We start from the raw sequence: 14786 nt of genomic DNA on the forward strand, positions 1-14786 counted from the left end.
CTGTATGTGTTGTAGTCAGAAAGGCCCTGTGAAAATTATACCATAAATCTAATTTTACCACTCAAAACCTAAAGTGGCCTGGCCATGCAGCCACTTAAAGTACTGCAATCTCTTAACCTAAAAAAGTACTAGCGGGCCAAAGTCCAAAGAAAGAAGTGTAGCTTCCATTGGTACTGCTATTAGCATATCGATGAAAACAAACTTATGCTCAGTAAACTTCCATTAGAGCAATCCAACTGTTAATTCGATGTTTCCCATGTTGGAAACCACTCAGCTGTGAAGATTGTTCTTAACAATGAAATCTAGAGACAGGACAGTACAGCACAGCACTGAGATTTTTGAGCTAGTTCTTGGAAGAATAGCAAGTGTAATGGTCCAAAAAATGGTTTGAGGATGAACAGGGTTACCTCCAAGAAAAGAACAGGGAGTTCCCCACGACTCTTTGCCTCTGGGAATGGATGGAGCTCTAGTACATTTGTAATGAAAGCCACTCTTCCTGTCCTCGAACAAGCCAGCCATGTTCCTCCTGCCACCGCATCTCTCCCTCCCAATATTTCACTACCATCCCACCATGCCACTGGCTCTGTCGGCCTTCATAAAATGCACGGACAGGAAAGAAAGAAAGAAACAACATCACAACCATCTCCATTAAACCACAGAAGAAAATATCAATAAAGCCAATAAAGGTGAGCTTGCCTGTTGTGATACTCATCTCTGTTCTGCAAGAGAAGCAGGGGATAGAGTGGATGAGCTTGCCATATAAAAGCTGCTATGCACATTATTCAATTCAATGGACTTGCAGTCAAGAAATTGATGGAAGAAGAAGAAAGAACTTAGATACAAGGGGAACAAAAACAACGAGCATCAAATATCTATGTTTCCGTGTTGTTGACACCTTCGACTATATATAAGCAAATATTGCGCAAAAATTAATAATAATAATAAAAAAAAAAGAGAGAGTCCAGATGATCCAGTGGGGTCCAAAATTCCTTTGTGATATGGATGAATGTAAGGAAAGAAAAACCAAAGCAAAACCCCGTGCATACGTGTAGCTATCCATATCCATGGTGGGCTATAAACCATTGGCGCCACCTAATGAAACTCATGGTGATTTTGATGGGCATTTTCTCTGCGTATCTAGCGGGTTTTTCGGGTTAGAAGAAATGAAGATAATAATGATAAATAAAACATGTATCTCTGTCAGAATTATAAAGTATTATCTTAAGGATATATTTATTTAATGTAATTCGTTTTTGTCTCTCTGAAATATTAACAATTATCAACATGAAAAGCAGTGCATCCATAATTATCTGCTAATTCAAGAGAGGGTGAGCGAGCTATGAGTAACAGCACCCACGATATATTTTCCAAATTAAATCAACTTTTATTCATTAATGGAATTTTTCCCAGAAAGGAGAGAGTGAAAGATAGACGAGTCGAGCAACGATGTGATTTGTAAGATCGAAGCCTGAGAAAGATTCGGTGGGAAAGGAAGACATCATGTCATGACTACAAGGACGGCGACTCGGAGAGCAACGATGTGATTTGTAACGACACCCACGATATATTTTCCGCTCTGTTAATTTTAGACTGAAGAACCATGTTTATTATTGGAACAGTGCTGCATTTCTTTTCTATTAATATTTTTTATTTTATTTCAGCCACCTCTCAATTTTATAATATCTACCCTGTTAATCCTAGATTGAGAAAGGCCATAACCATGTTTATTATTAGCTGGACCAATCTATATGTAAATTGAAACCTATATCCTCTTACTGTTTAATTGTGCTACTCCCTGTTTAAATAATAATTTTTTATTTTTTAAAATTATATTCATCACTAACACGTTAAAATAATAAAAAAAGAAAAAAGAAAAAAGAAAAAAGAAATAATCTTCTTAAAAATCACGCCACCAAAACAAATAAGATATTGGGTATCGGTCAAAAGAAAGCAATTTCCCTAGCTGAAGATGACAAGATGTACATCAAGGAGGCGGCTCAACTATTTTTCGAGGCCTGTAATTGCGCGTTGCGTCGGTGGGAAAACCTCCCTAGGGCTATTTGCTGCTGTTTAATGTTTCCATGGTCGCGTCAGTTGTCTAGAGGTTGATGGAGATCTTCTAGGTGATTTTTATTTATTTATTAATTTTTTCCCCCTCAAACGGGTTACAACACTTGGTTTTGACGTTGGGTACACACAACAACAACAACAACCCGTATTTGAGGCAACATTGAATGCATAACCAGAGAGAAAAAAGTACAGAGACAAGCAACAACAGGGTAATGAATTCAAGAACTGCCACCAGCTTGTGCGGCACTAGGAGGTGGCAGTTAGACTGCCTCGCATGTGTTAGGGCAAGGTGATCCAATATCTAGGCATGTACCATGCTATGCGCCATCATTTTTCAGATCGGCCGGCCCTAAATCCTACTCTTGCATGATTCAGCCATGCAGGAAGGCCCCATCTCCCCTGTTTAGGTACAGTTATCTCCATAACATCCTCCACTCGTTTTGTTTTTTGTCATTTCCTTGCTTGCTAACCTTGAGCAATCACACTCTCACCACGGTTCACGCTCAACTTCCTTCTTTGTTTCTAAATGACAGTCGAAAGAGTTATTAAAACCTGTTCAAAGGTTTAGTTTGTGGGTAAATAAAAAATGATATCATTTTATTTTATTTTTCTTAAATCGAGCCAGATTGATTTAGCCATTATTAATCAACCTGTTATGTTAATTAAATTAATTCAATATGTTTTTATTTAAAATTTACATATTATCTTCTCATCATCTCTTGAAAATATAAAAAACTTTTAGAATATGTTTGGAGTTATGATAACAATTTTAATGCTTTTTTCTATGAATTGAAAACATAAAAAACCTTTAAAATATGTCTGGAGTTATGATAACAATTTTAATGCTTTTCACTTAAAAATATATTAAAATAAATTTTTTTATTTTTTAAAAATTATTTTTAATATCAGTATATTAAAATAATATAATTAAAAATTAAAAATTAAAAAAAAAACTATCTCCATCCCTTCCCAAACAAACCTTGAATCTTAAGCTTAGAAAATCCCTTTATAACGAGATCAACCACTTTAAATAGATAAGGGTCAGGGAAGTCAATGTAATAGTTTGAATGTGCTAAGGTAGTTTGATCCTTCTAAAGCCCAGTGGGCTAGGCCCACGACTCCAAGCTCATGCCACGGCCCAGACCACCTGTTTATTTGATTTGATTTGATTTTACCCTGTCATATTGCCATCCAGTAATGTTCTCAAGCCGTTGCATGTTTTTAAGACTTGTAATAAAAATATATATTGCACATGAAAAACAAGCTCGTATTGTCAAATATGTTTGGAAAGGAGACCGCGGCAATTAAGCAATGTCTTAAAGGCATATTTATCAGACGTGATTCAAGTCCCAGGCAGTGCACCCGTGAGTTGAGAGGGTAACTCTTTTTTTTAATTAAAATAATATTATTTTGAGTTTCTTAATAAAATAAAACTAATCTTGTTTTAAAAAACATGGTCTAAAATAAATAAACACTATATCATGGTGGTTAGAATAATTAAGTAAATGCAGGCTGATCTAATTTTTTAAAAAATAAATAAACACGATTTTTTTTTGAAGAAAATTAAAAATCAAAGCCCGGGGATGAAAAGTTAATTTTAACCCAGTCAATAAATGAAGATTAACTCAAGTTTTTAACCTGTTCAACCAGTTTATATCTTTAATTTTTTTTCAGTCCAAACTAATTCGGGCCCCATTTCAGCAGTTGAATACTGGGTCGACCAGCCGGGTTAGTTTGGATTTTTATACCCGTGCTAAAATCCATTTAAACCACGCGTCTCTCGCCCCCGCATCACGTGACCATTTTTCTCCCGCGGTCCGTACGCTTCACAACTGCCACACGCTAATAAACTTAAAACACTTCTAGCACTCAAAAAAAAAAAAAAAAAAAACCGCTCGAGAGAAAGAGAGGAGGGGAGGAATGGGTGAGATCGCAGGGATGCCAGACACAACAATGAAGAAGAAGAAAAAAGGAAGACCTTCTCTTTTAGAGCTTAAAAAACGCTCTCTCAGGCAGCAACAGCAACAACAAGAAAGCCCTAATTACCTTGAAAACCCTAATTCTCTCAATTCCAATCCTGTCCTTCCCAACCGTCGATCCACTCGCCGGAGCTCTAATTCTTATGCACCGGAATGGATTGATGGAGACGACGACGACGAAGAAGACGACGAAGACGATGAGCGTAAAGAGAAGAAGCATAAGCTCTTGCGAGGATTGAATTCTCAAAAAAATAACAACCAGAATTCCAATACGTTGGCTCCTTCAAACTCTGAATCGAATGCTGGTGGCGGTAATCACGAGGAGGAAACTAGGAGGCACAAGATCAGCGCCGTCCGTCTTGGATCTGGTGATTTGGTGATTATCTAACCTCAAATTTTATTATTTTACTATTATTTTTTGTTTTTATTAGAACATAGAACAGAGCGATTTTTTTCAGCTTTTTTGAATGCTACTTTTTATTTGTTTCGCGCGTTATTCGGTGTTTAAATTAGTTCGATCGTAATGAGTTGTTGTGTTTGACCTGGTCAGAATTGTTTTCTTCTTCTTTTTTTTCCTGGTAATTTATTTTTATTTTGAAAATCCTCGGAGTGGTGGATTTCAAGTTTCTATATATATATTTTTAATATTTTCTATATATGCTAAATTCGAATATTTACCATAAATATTTTATTCTTAGTTGTTTGTTGTATTTAATCTTGTGTCTGGTGCCCAACATTATAGAAGCATAGATCTTGTTGTCTATAAAGCTTAATTTTGTCTTTTCTCTAATAATTCTAAGCTTCTTTCTTTTTCTGTACTTTCTCTGCTTTTGCTGTAACTTTCCTCATGATTTCTTCACTAATAATTTAATTTACTGATTTGTAATTTTTTCTTGCAGGATGAAAAGGTTTTGAAAGGGACAGACACTCTTCATGGTATCAATTCAAACTCAAAATCTCATGAAAAGGGTTTTCTGGGAGGTCTTTAAAAAGTGCATGTTGCGAAATAATTAATTAAAACTGTGCCATATATTATATATATGTTTGTGTGTGTACAGGGTCATCGGTGGAGCCTGGTCCCACCACACCTTTGCCAGACAAAAAGTTGCTGGTTTTCATTCTTGACAGACTTCAAAAGTGGGTGTTGTTTTTAGCTGCTTAGATTTTTACTTTTCCTTTTGTAGTCTTCCTCTTACGATTGAGTTAATCAGTTGCTTTCAATTGGGTTTTGATTGGTCTGGTTGCAAAATTGTTGATTGCAGGAAGGACACTTACGGGGTTTTCTCTGAGCCAGTGGATCCAGAAGAGGTGCATTTATTATCACTTTGCAGTGTTGTGTTTGTTTAAAAGATAATTGAATATTGGTTGATACCGAATTGATTTTGGTACAGCTTCCTGATTACTTTGATATCATTGAGAATCCCATGGATTTTTCTACAGCAAGGAAAAAGTTAGATGAGGGAGCCTACACCAACTTGGAACAGTTTGAGGTTGGTTTGAGATTATATTGCTAACTAACTTGGATTTGTGAGTCACCTTCTCTTAGTGGAGTTGCATCAATGACAAGTTGAGTCTATGAATTGGGGATAGACAATCTGAGAATCTCCTTCACTGATTCAACTTGTTAGAGTTATGTGGTTGTTTAGTGCTTTTGATATGTGTGGAACCTGACAGGAGATTTATTCTTAAACCATAAGAAGATGTTTGAATAAGAAATGGATGTTGTAATTAAGATATGTTTGATACTAGAACATCCATTCTTGCATTGGGTCGGAGTCTAACTGTATAACAGATAATAAAGAATTCTACTCTGTAGAATAGTGTTTCCTTGAAACCCTTATCTGATGGTCAAAATTTTCTATGCTGGTAGTTTGGTTAATTGCAGAAAGAGTTGTTACATTAACACCTAACCCCCATTTATCTTTTTGGAAATTTAACAAATACCACCATAATGAACTTGTTGCCATCTGCTAAGGTAAGAGTTATGATTTTCCCATTGAATAGCTTATGAAGATATTTAAACATTTGCTGTGATGTGTCCAGATTGTTGGTCTCTTTCTTTATAACATACCAACCCCACTTTGTTACTTTTATATCGATTGCTTCCTTGCTAGCATTTACCGGGAGACAAAACAGATATTAGATCATGGAGTAATTAAACCATTGAAGTGAGGATTAGCAATGACCTCACGCAAAATGTGTGCAAGTAACGCAACTGACTGCATTTACAGAGAGTATTATGATTCTGTCCCATGTGGGGCTCTTGGAACTCCTGTGGACAAAATGAAACTGCGCAAGGATGGATATACAGAAAAAATGGCATATTTTGTTTACCTGCCAACTAGCTATTTACTTCGAAATCAATTTCATGTACTCTTGGTTTGCTTGTGGAAAAATGTATGATGTCATTCTTGCTGGCATTTGAAACTTTTGACAATTCTTTTGTGCAGAAAGATGTTCTTTTGATATGTTCAAATGCAATGCAATACAACTCCGCCGATACTATTTACTATCGACAGGTTTGGCTTCGCCTCAATTCTGTTACTATTCTATATAGTTCTGCTAGTGTTATTTCTGAAAACCATCATTTTTTATTTAGGCACGGACCATGCAAGAGATTGCAAAGAAGGACTTTGAAAATCTTAGGCAAGATAGCGATGACAGTGAACCACAACCCAAAGTTGTGAGGAGAGGGAGGCCACCTGGCTCTGGCAAGCTGAAAAATGCACTTGAGAGGTCTCCTGTTGATCGTGTTGGTCCTGAAGCATCCTCGGATGCAACTCTTGCCACCGGAGGAGATAATAATAGCTTGTCCAATGGTTACAATCTCAGAAGAAGTTCTTCATACAAGTACCAGCCTGCCGATTCATTGGTCAGGGCCTCTCACGGGTCCCACAACAACGAAAATCATTCTACCTGGTTATCTGAATGGGAAAATGAATTTCCAGGCATGGGACTGCTTGACTCTGCTTCTTGCTTTGTATTCTGTCCTCATACCATTCTGAACTCTTTTTTTTTTTTTTCAATTGGCTATCTTTATCCAATAGCTATTGATGTATTTACTTGTCTTGCAGCTTCTGTTGTGAAGGCTGTGATAAAGTATGGGAAGAAACCGTTTGTGCTAGATGAGAACAAGCGTGACACCTATAAGCATCCACTGGACTCCCATGAGCCATCTGTCTTGATGACCTTTGATGGAGAACTAAAGCAACTCATGGCGGTAATGTCAGAAGAAACTTTTAGAACTTTGTTTTGGTTTCCTAATGGAAAATTGATTTTCCATATGTTGGTCTCCTGCAATATGACTTTTTCACATTCATTTGTTTAGGAGCGAGTACACCCTGCAGCATGTGGCCTTTGCCCATAGTGTTTTTTTCATTTAATCATAAGTTGGGCATATGTTTATGATCCAATCAATTAGTAGGCACTAGCCATATATCCGTCCCATTTTTTTTTCCCACTTTTCAGTTTATAGGTAATATACGGTTTCATCTATTGGTAACCTGATTTCATTTTTACTTTGATGTGCATTAGGTAGGTTTAAGCTCTGAGCATGGTTATGCAAGAAGTCTTGCTCGATATGCTGCTGATCTTGGGCCTGTTGTTTGGAGAATTGCTTCAAAGAAAATTGAAAGTGTCTTGCCAACAGGATTTGAGTTCGGCCCTGGGTGGGTAGGAGAAAATAAAACAATGGAGAAGCATGAGGTTTTAAACAGCCCCATATCTGATAACCATTTAAGCAGATTTCAACCTGCAACTTCCTCGAGTAGAGATGCGACATGGACTAAAGAAGACATGCTAGAAATTGTTGGTGGATTAAATTCTAAAAATGAGTTAACTACACTGAACAGTGCTACTGGTGGGACGAAATCTTTGCCTACTGTCTCAATTCAGCAGAAACCGATGATTCATCCTGATATGAATGGTTTCAGTGTAGGATTTGGATATAATTCTTCATCTCAAATGGGGATGGCGCGGCCTGTGGCACCTACAGGAAAGTTCAGTTTGGAGAAGCTGCACCGTGTAGTGCCTTCCCAGATGTTTGGTGCGGTTCCACCTAGTAACAGCACCTTCATTTCAATGCCTGGGAACAATGTAAACTCGAATAAGGCTATGCCGTCAGAAACTTCAGGTGGATTATTGCGGTCTGGAATTTCCGCAGCTTTAGGGTCCAGCTCTGACTCTCATACATTACGCAATGCGGAGTTTGGTGGCAAATCATCTTGGCAGGGATTTTTACCCCATCATCAACAAGGTACTGTTCCATTTCCACCAGACCTGAATGTTGGATTCATGGCGCCTGGTTCACCTACTTCCAGCGTGCCAATTGGTTCACCACGGCAGCCAGATTTAGTATTGCAGCTCTGAGGTTGAACGGATCCCTTTCCTTCTAACCAAACATGTTGAGTAATGTAGTATTAGGTCTGAACATTTTCCAGCAGAAAAAGAAAAAGAAATTGATAGGGGCAAGTCATTTTTTAATGGAGGGTGGCTTGCAACTCGTTACTGGAATGATTCATAGCATCAAATTGCGTAGGGGAAGAATTTTGTACAGATTAATGTATCATTATTTTTAGGTTTAAACCACAGTTTTATACTAGTATGGATCAATTGATTTCTTGATTTTTAGATATTTCAAGTATTGTCGTTGAAATTGATAGCCACTGTATGGAAGGGCTTGCACACAAAAATGTGCACTGATATGTTTTAGTTTAGTTTTATTGTATGATGTATAATAATGTTTATGCATCTCATCACTTCCCTCCTTTAATTTTTTTCATACTTTCCATTTCAGTCCTTTAATTTTGAACTTTTCCTTTTCCGATCCAGCTTTTCAAAGTTGTACCATACCCCCATCTTGATCCATAGCTTGTTTGTGAAAGGATTGCTCTTACTTTCTCATTTGTAGCAGATTTCCCTTTCAAATTCAGACGCGCCACGTTTGCAGCTTGATAGCCAGTCCAATAGCAAAAGGACCGTGGATGACTTTTCCTGTCTTAGCCACGGAAATGGAAGTTGTCCTTAGGTTCTGCTTGTTTGTTTGCGCAGCGGTTTATGAAAAGTTCATTTCTAGAAGTTTTTTATGTGTGAATTATTTTTAATGTTTAATGAGAAATTAGTAGGAAAATTATTTTCTGCTCTTTAAACATTAAAAACTAATACAATTTGAGTTATTATTTTAAAAAAAATAGTAGGATTTTATTAAATCATAATCTTGATTGAAGCTTAATTCTAAACAAAAAAACAACAGAAAACCATAATCTTGCGAGGGCAGGGTGGAAGTAATTAATGGAGTCACGAGGCATGAGGTGTTCTTCAATGCCATGGCACCAAGGGAACTCCTTGAATCGAAAGATTCTTGTACCTTTTGCCTTGTGGAACTGGCATGGGTATACTTGCAAATTGGGATTACATCAAGCAACACACCGTGTCATGCTTATTTTTGGTTTTTTAAAGGTGTTTTTTTTTAATTAATACTTGTTTTCACTTAAAATTACTCTTTTTATATTTTTATATTAAAAATAAATTTGAAAGAATAAAAAAACACCATTTCAATTCCTTTTCAAATAAAAAAGATATTAAAAAAAAATCACCAACTCGGAAGAATCTCTACACCTCATCATAATTTGGATTCCGGTGTGCATCGACTTTTGACTTCGTTCTCTAATGGAAGCAAGACCAAACCTGACAAGTAATTAATCACCATTGAATCAGTCAAATTCATGCTTTGGTGCCTAACTCAATATTGTGTGGTTTTTGGCGCTCTGATGATATTGTTTTTTCAATGGTGTTTTATTTTCAAATATATTTAAATATCTTTTTAATTTTAACATCATCTTATTAAAAATATTAACAAATACTCCAAAATATAAAATTATACTTTTTAAGTAAAATATGCTTTTAAAAATACTCAAAGATAAAAATAACCACACATATTAGAGGGTGGCTTTCATAACATTTGTGGGTTTTTCTTTCCCTTCGTTTTTTTCAAATTCTTATGAATAAAAAGCATACCCTTGTTTGTTTTATATATATATATATATTGTCAGAAAAGGCCAGTCAAGCAGGCAATCACTTTCATAAGACAAGTATTCTAATTTCGTTTCTAAATTTGGTTTCTTGAAACATAAAACAGCTGGCTATTTCACTTGGATACATCCAACTCAAAACCATATAGAACCAAACAAATTGCTTTTTTGAGATGGATGGCTGCCTAGTTCCTAATTACAACAAAGAGGGTTTCGTTTGGGTTGACCCGGCAGGCCGGGTCCGGGTTTCATAGCAGTGAACAAGGAAAGCACAACAAAGAGGGTTTTGTCCGGGTTGACCCGGCGGGTTTCATAGCAGTGAACAAGGAAAGCAACGCATAAAACAAATAGCGAAAAAACAAGGACAAGAGCATTAAAGATAAGACAAGATAACTCTAAATACTAATTCTACAACTTCATGTTGTTCTGTATTTCTTTCGATCATATTCTCTTACACGCCTTCCAAAAAGCTTAACCAATCAACTGAACAATTTCGCCATCGGCAAAAAAAATAATTGTGGTTTAATCTATGGTTTCTCTATGCTGTTCCTACTAAAAAGAATGAAAGAAAATGTTAATCATATTTGCCATGCCATTTTACTTCCTGCCGTGGTTTGCTTCTCAAACCATCTCTGTGCAAGCAGCTTCAACCTATCATCTTGCACTTCACAGAACTTATGCTCCCACCCTGCTGGCTCTACTGCTTCAAACCCTAATCCTGGCGCCCTATCTTTCGACAAGGGATTCAAACCTTGTGTCCAGTCCACTACGTACGCTGACACTCTTCGCCGGAACTTGACCTTAAATTCAGACCATGCTTGGTACTTGTAATGGTTCACCACAGCAACTTCTAAACTAACTGGCTTCGTTCTATACCCCTCCTTCAACTTAAAATGGTGTATTGCATTAAGCAATGAATGTTCGATTGCTTCTAATAAGACTATAGACTTGTGACGATTATCTTCTTTTCTCCTGCAAGTGTACCCTTGTGTCACCCCTTCCAATGGATGTGTTATCTGATTCGATGGACCAAACTCATTGCAACGAATCGAAACCTGACCAATCGGCCGAGGATCCGACCACCACTGAGTTTTCGCCGGCAATAAGGATCTTAACATCGCATCATCAGGCGAAGGTTGTAATGAAGTAGCCCATGATGGTGCAAAAACAAACTCATCAACATCTAAATACATCATCCAAGTGCATGAATCCTTAGCATACAATGAAGCGTGAGAGAAGCCAGCCTCTTGTGTCTTAGGCCAAATCCAAAAGAACGTTTCAATGTTATAGCCCTCTTGATTAAGCTCCTTAATCACCTTCATCAAGTCATCATCACTATCATTATCGTATAGCACAAACTTTTCTACTCCAATCTTCGAATGGTACATGACCCATTCTCTCAAGAACTTAGCCACGTCAAAAACCATGGTGCTGGCGCACAATAGCGACTTCGGCCTTTCAATTTCTATCTTGCGCCATGGAATATAGTACGCGACAGAAGGCATCATGAAACTGCTTTCCCCTGGGTGACGAATCTCAAGGGAGACTTTAATCCGTTTGTTTAGGCCGTTACCTTCCCCGCCATAGCTGAACGACGTTAAGTCTGGACGGTCGCACCTGAACACTTCTTGAATGGAGCTGGTAACGGCTGTTCTGACCGCGTTATTGCTAGTCTCATCAATAAAAACGCAAGTTAACTCTTGGGGAGACAGGTTAATCCCTTGCCGATGGTTCAATCCTTTGACGAACAAAACGACATCGTTTTCAGTCGTAAACGACTCGTAAGCAAGGCGAGTCCATCTCATCATCGGCTCCGGAGGCGGAGACGAAACCAGGAACTCCTCTCCTGAGCGAATCAAAACAGGCGACAAGAACGGCAACCGCCGACGATTTCTCTTGGGAAGGCCGCACTTGAATGTTGTCTGGTTCGTGGAAGGCAAAACACCGGAGAACCTCGCCGGAGAAGTCTCGTTGTTCGGATAAAGACACAAGAAATCATTGCCGGATATTGAAGCAGTCATCGGAGGGGTACTTTCCGGCAAGACAATCAAAAGAACCTCCCAATCAGGCAACAAAACAGAGACCGATTTTACCCCCGAGGAATCTTGAATGGACGCCACGTGTCTCGTCAGGTGATTAACGTCTTCTTTAATGGCAAGAGAGGAGGAGGAGGAATATCCTGGTATCTTAGAGATGGCGGTTAGATTAACAGACGGAAAGCTGATTTCCGTTGAGGCATAGATTGGATTGCAGGAGGAAAAATAAAGGGAGAAGGAGGCAAAGAGGAAAACGGAGAGGAAGAGGAAAAGAAACGCCGAGGAGACTTTACGACGCATCGTTTCAGAGAATTCAAAAGGGCGAGGAGAGATTAAGAGTAAACGGAGAAGGGGTGTGGAGGGGGATTTCTTTATATTCATTGTATTTTCCCTCTCAATTTCATAAGAAAGATAAAAAGTCAAGAAGATGAAGAAGAAGGAAGTTAATTTATTTAATTAGTTAAAATAAATAATAATAATGATGACGCCGACGATGAAAACTGCGGCTGGCGAGAGGGAGGGCAGAGAGAAATCACAGAGCATATATAGAAGAAAAGAAACTGGCGGAACTTTTCAGAGGTGGCGAGCTGATGGGCCGGGCCGGGCCGGGTCGGGTCAGGGTCGCATTAGGATGGCGTCAGGGGCGGCTTCTTATTCTGTTTTTTGGCATGTTGTTATTATACTTGGATTGTCTGTGACTATTTATTACAACGCTGATTTTATTTAATTACTTAAGAGATTCTTTTCCTAATCACTCACTTTGTGACAATAATTTACTAAATAAATGGGTTGTTTAAGAACTTCCTCTTCGTTTTCTGGGGGCTCAGATTTATTTAAAAAATTAAAAAAATATTAACAATATAACATGTATACATGAACACTTTTTAGCGGTGTAGGAGATTCGATTTATTTTTTATATTTAGTTAGTGTTAATTATAGATTTAATTTTTATCATAAATCTAACAATTAAAAACATATTTTTTTAGTTAACTATATATCATTGTTTTTCTAATTTGAATGAATTATAAAAACATGAGATAACCGTTATAAGCTATAGTTTTGATTTTTTTACGAAAAATAATTGTTATTTTAATGTATTTGTTATGTTTTTTCATTGAAAAAATCCATCTTCATTAATTTCCACTAACTAAACATGTTCTCTAGTTTCTTTTTTTTTTATTTATTCGGCATTGTCTGGTCATTGGGGGATTGCATATATACACGCATCATGTTAGATTGTATTGGACTGCCACGTACCATGATTCTAATCCTGGAGATATGGTTCTGTGTGCCCAGAAATTGATTTATTAATATATTAATATTGGTCGATTTCCATAAAATATTGACTTATCTTATTCAAGCTGGCTAGCGGATTAAAAATTCAGGAACACCTGCACTACGTACGTCCGTTTGCTAGATAATCCAGGAGTCCTTGATTTAATTAGTAAATATGAAATCGTTTAGTGATGTATTAATCTAAAATCGCTGCTAATTCCCTCAAATTTTCGAATTCAAATACTAATATCGTAATGTGGGATCGATACAACTTAATTAAATCTCTATTAATTCGGTTAATCTCTGTGTGTGTGTGTGTGTATGTGAGTTGATTTTTTCTTTAAAAATAAAATACCATCTAAGAAGATATATTTCAAACGTTTTTTTAATAAAAAAAGAAATGGTGTTATTTTAATAAATAAAAAAGGGTTTATAAAGATGAAACCTAATCAATGCATGATGGTTGTATTAGTGAATTAATTAGGAAGACACAGGATCAAATATGACTGCTGTGACTAATTCTATTGCTGACTACTTTTGCCAGATCAAAGAGGATATTATATTATGTTTCCTGTGAATGCTTTGGCTTGCATGACCAAGTTTTACACGTATTCTCTTCGTGGACGAGGTCGAGCTGACTGTCCATTAATTGTGTTCGCATGCACGTTATATTATTTTCTCCAGTGGCATTTTATTAATGGAAACGTTTGCCTTTTCAATTATTTTTTATTTAAAAACATCATTCAATCGATTATATTTTTTATATAATTTGATATACCAATATCCAAAATCTAAAAAAATTATTATTGTATTTTTAAGTGCTGAAAAACACCACGACTTTATGTACCTTACATACACTCTAAGCATACAATAACCTCTTGCGCACTTCAATTGTCTCTGCTGTATTACAGTGCATATTTGCTGGGTTTTTTGTACATGTCACAGTAAAATAAATAAATAAATAAATAAATTATTCGTGTCATTTAATCTTTAATAATGATAATAGTAATAATAATAGACAAATTAACTTGGATGTTAAGAAATTGTATTTAGGAAACTTAAACAGCTAGAAATTGGATTTCACGTTACTATTGATATCATTTAATCTTTAATAATAATAATAATAGATAATAATAGATAATTTAGCTTGGATGTTAAGAAATTGTATTGATGAAACATAAACAGCTAGAAATTGGATTTCACGTTACAAATATAAAGGCATTTACATTAATGATGGAATGAATTTGCAAATATAAAGGCATTTATTTACATTTCGTGGTGAAACGAATTATTTGTCTATAAATATACAATAAAGGCCTACAAATTTAAATGATTTGCCCTACGTACAATCTATCGGTCCATATATATATATATATATATATATATATATATATAGT

At 36.5% G+C, this 14786-nt stretch overlaps 2 protein-coding genes across 2 annotated transcripts; one reads left to right on the plus strand and one right to left on the minus strand.

Annotated features, from left to right (window-relative positions):
* Nucleotides 1–3679: 3679 nt before the first annotated feature.
* On the plus strand, nt 3680–8693 carry LOC105137233 (uncharacterized). The gene is made up of 9 exons (XM_011042912.1): nt 3680–4425; nt 4949–4985; nt 5108–5186; nt 5312–5357; nt 5441–5539; nt 6500–6568; nt 6649–6997; nt 7124–7269; nt 7584–8693. Exons 1-9 carry the CDS (start codon nt 3991–3993, stop codon nt 8415–8417), a joined length of 2094 nt encoding a protein of 697 aa, XP_011041214.1. The 5' UTR covers nt 3680–3990; the 3' UTR covers nt 8418–8693.
* Nucleotides 8694–10474: 1781 nt separating this feature from the next.
* On the minus strand, nt 10475–12635 carry LOC105137234 (glycosyltransferase family protein (DUF23)). Its single transcript, XM_011042913.1, has one exon. It carries the CDS (start codon nt 12493–12495, stop codon nt 10657–10659), a length of 1839 nt encoding a protein of 612 aa, XP_011041215.1. The 5' UTR covers nt 12496–12635; the 3' UTR covers nt 10475–10656.
* Between the last annotated feature and the right edge of the window lie 2151 nt (nt 12636–14786).

Source organism: Populus euphratica, unplaced genomic scaffold (assembly GCF_000495115.2).
Source record: "Populus euphratica unplaced genomic scaffold, PopEup_1.0 scaffold65.1, whole genome shotgun sequence".
NCBI classification, from domain to species: Eukaryota; Viridiplantae; Streptophyta; class Magnoliopsida; order Malpighiales; family Salicaceae; genus Populus; species Populus euphratica.

What these genes read in the sequence shown, in the direction of transcription:
- LOC105137233 (XM_011042912.1), top strand. Translation starts at nt 3,991, where the DNA reads ATGGGTGAGATCGCAGGGATGCCAGACACAACAATGAAGAAGAAGAAA. An exon ending in ATTCTTGACAGACTTCAAAA is followed by an intron (nt 5,187 to 5,311) that starts GTGGGTGTTGTT and finishes TGTTGATTGCAG; the next exon opens with GAAGGACACTTACGGGGTTT. An exon ending in ATACTATTTACTATCGACAG is followed by an intron (nt 6,569 to 6,648) that starts GTTTGGCTTCGC and finishes TTTTTTATTTAG; the next exon opens with GCACGGACCATGCAAGAGAT.
- LOC105137234 (XM_011042913.1), bottom strand. Translation starts at nt 12,495, where the DNA reads ATGAATATAAAGAAATCCCCCTCCACACCCCTTCTCCGTTTACTCTTA.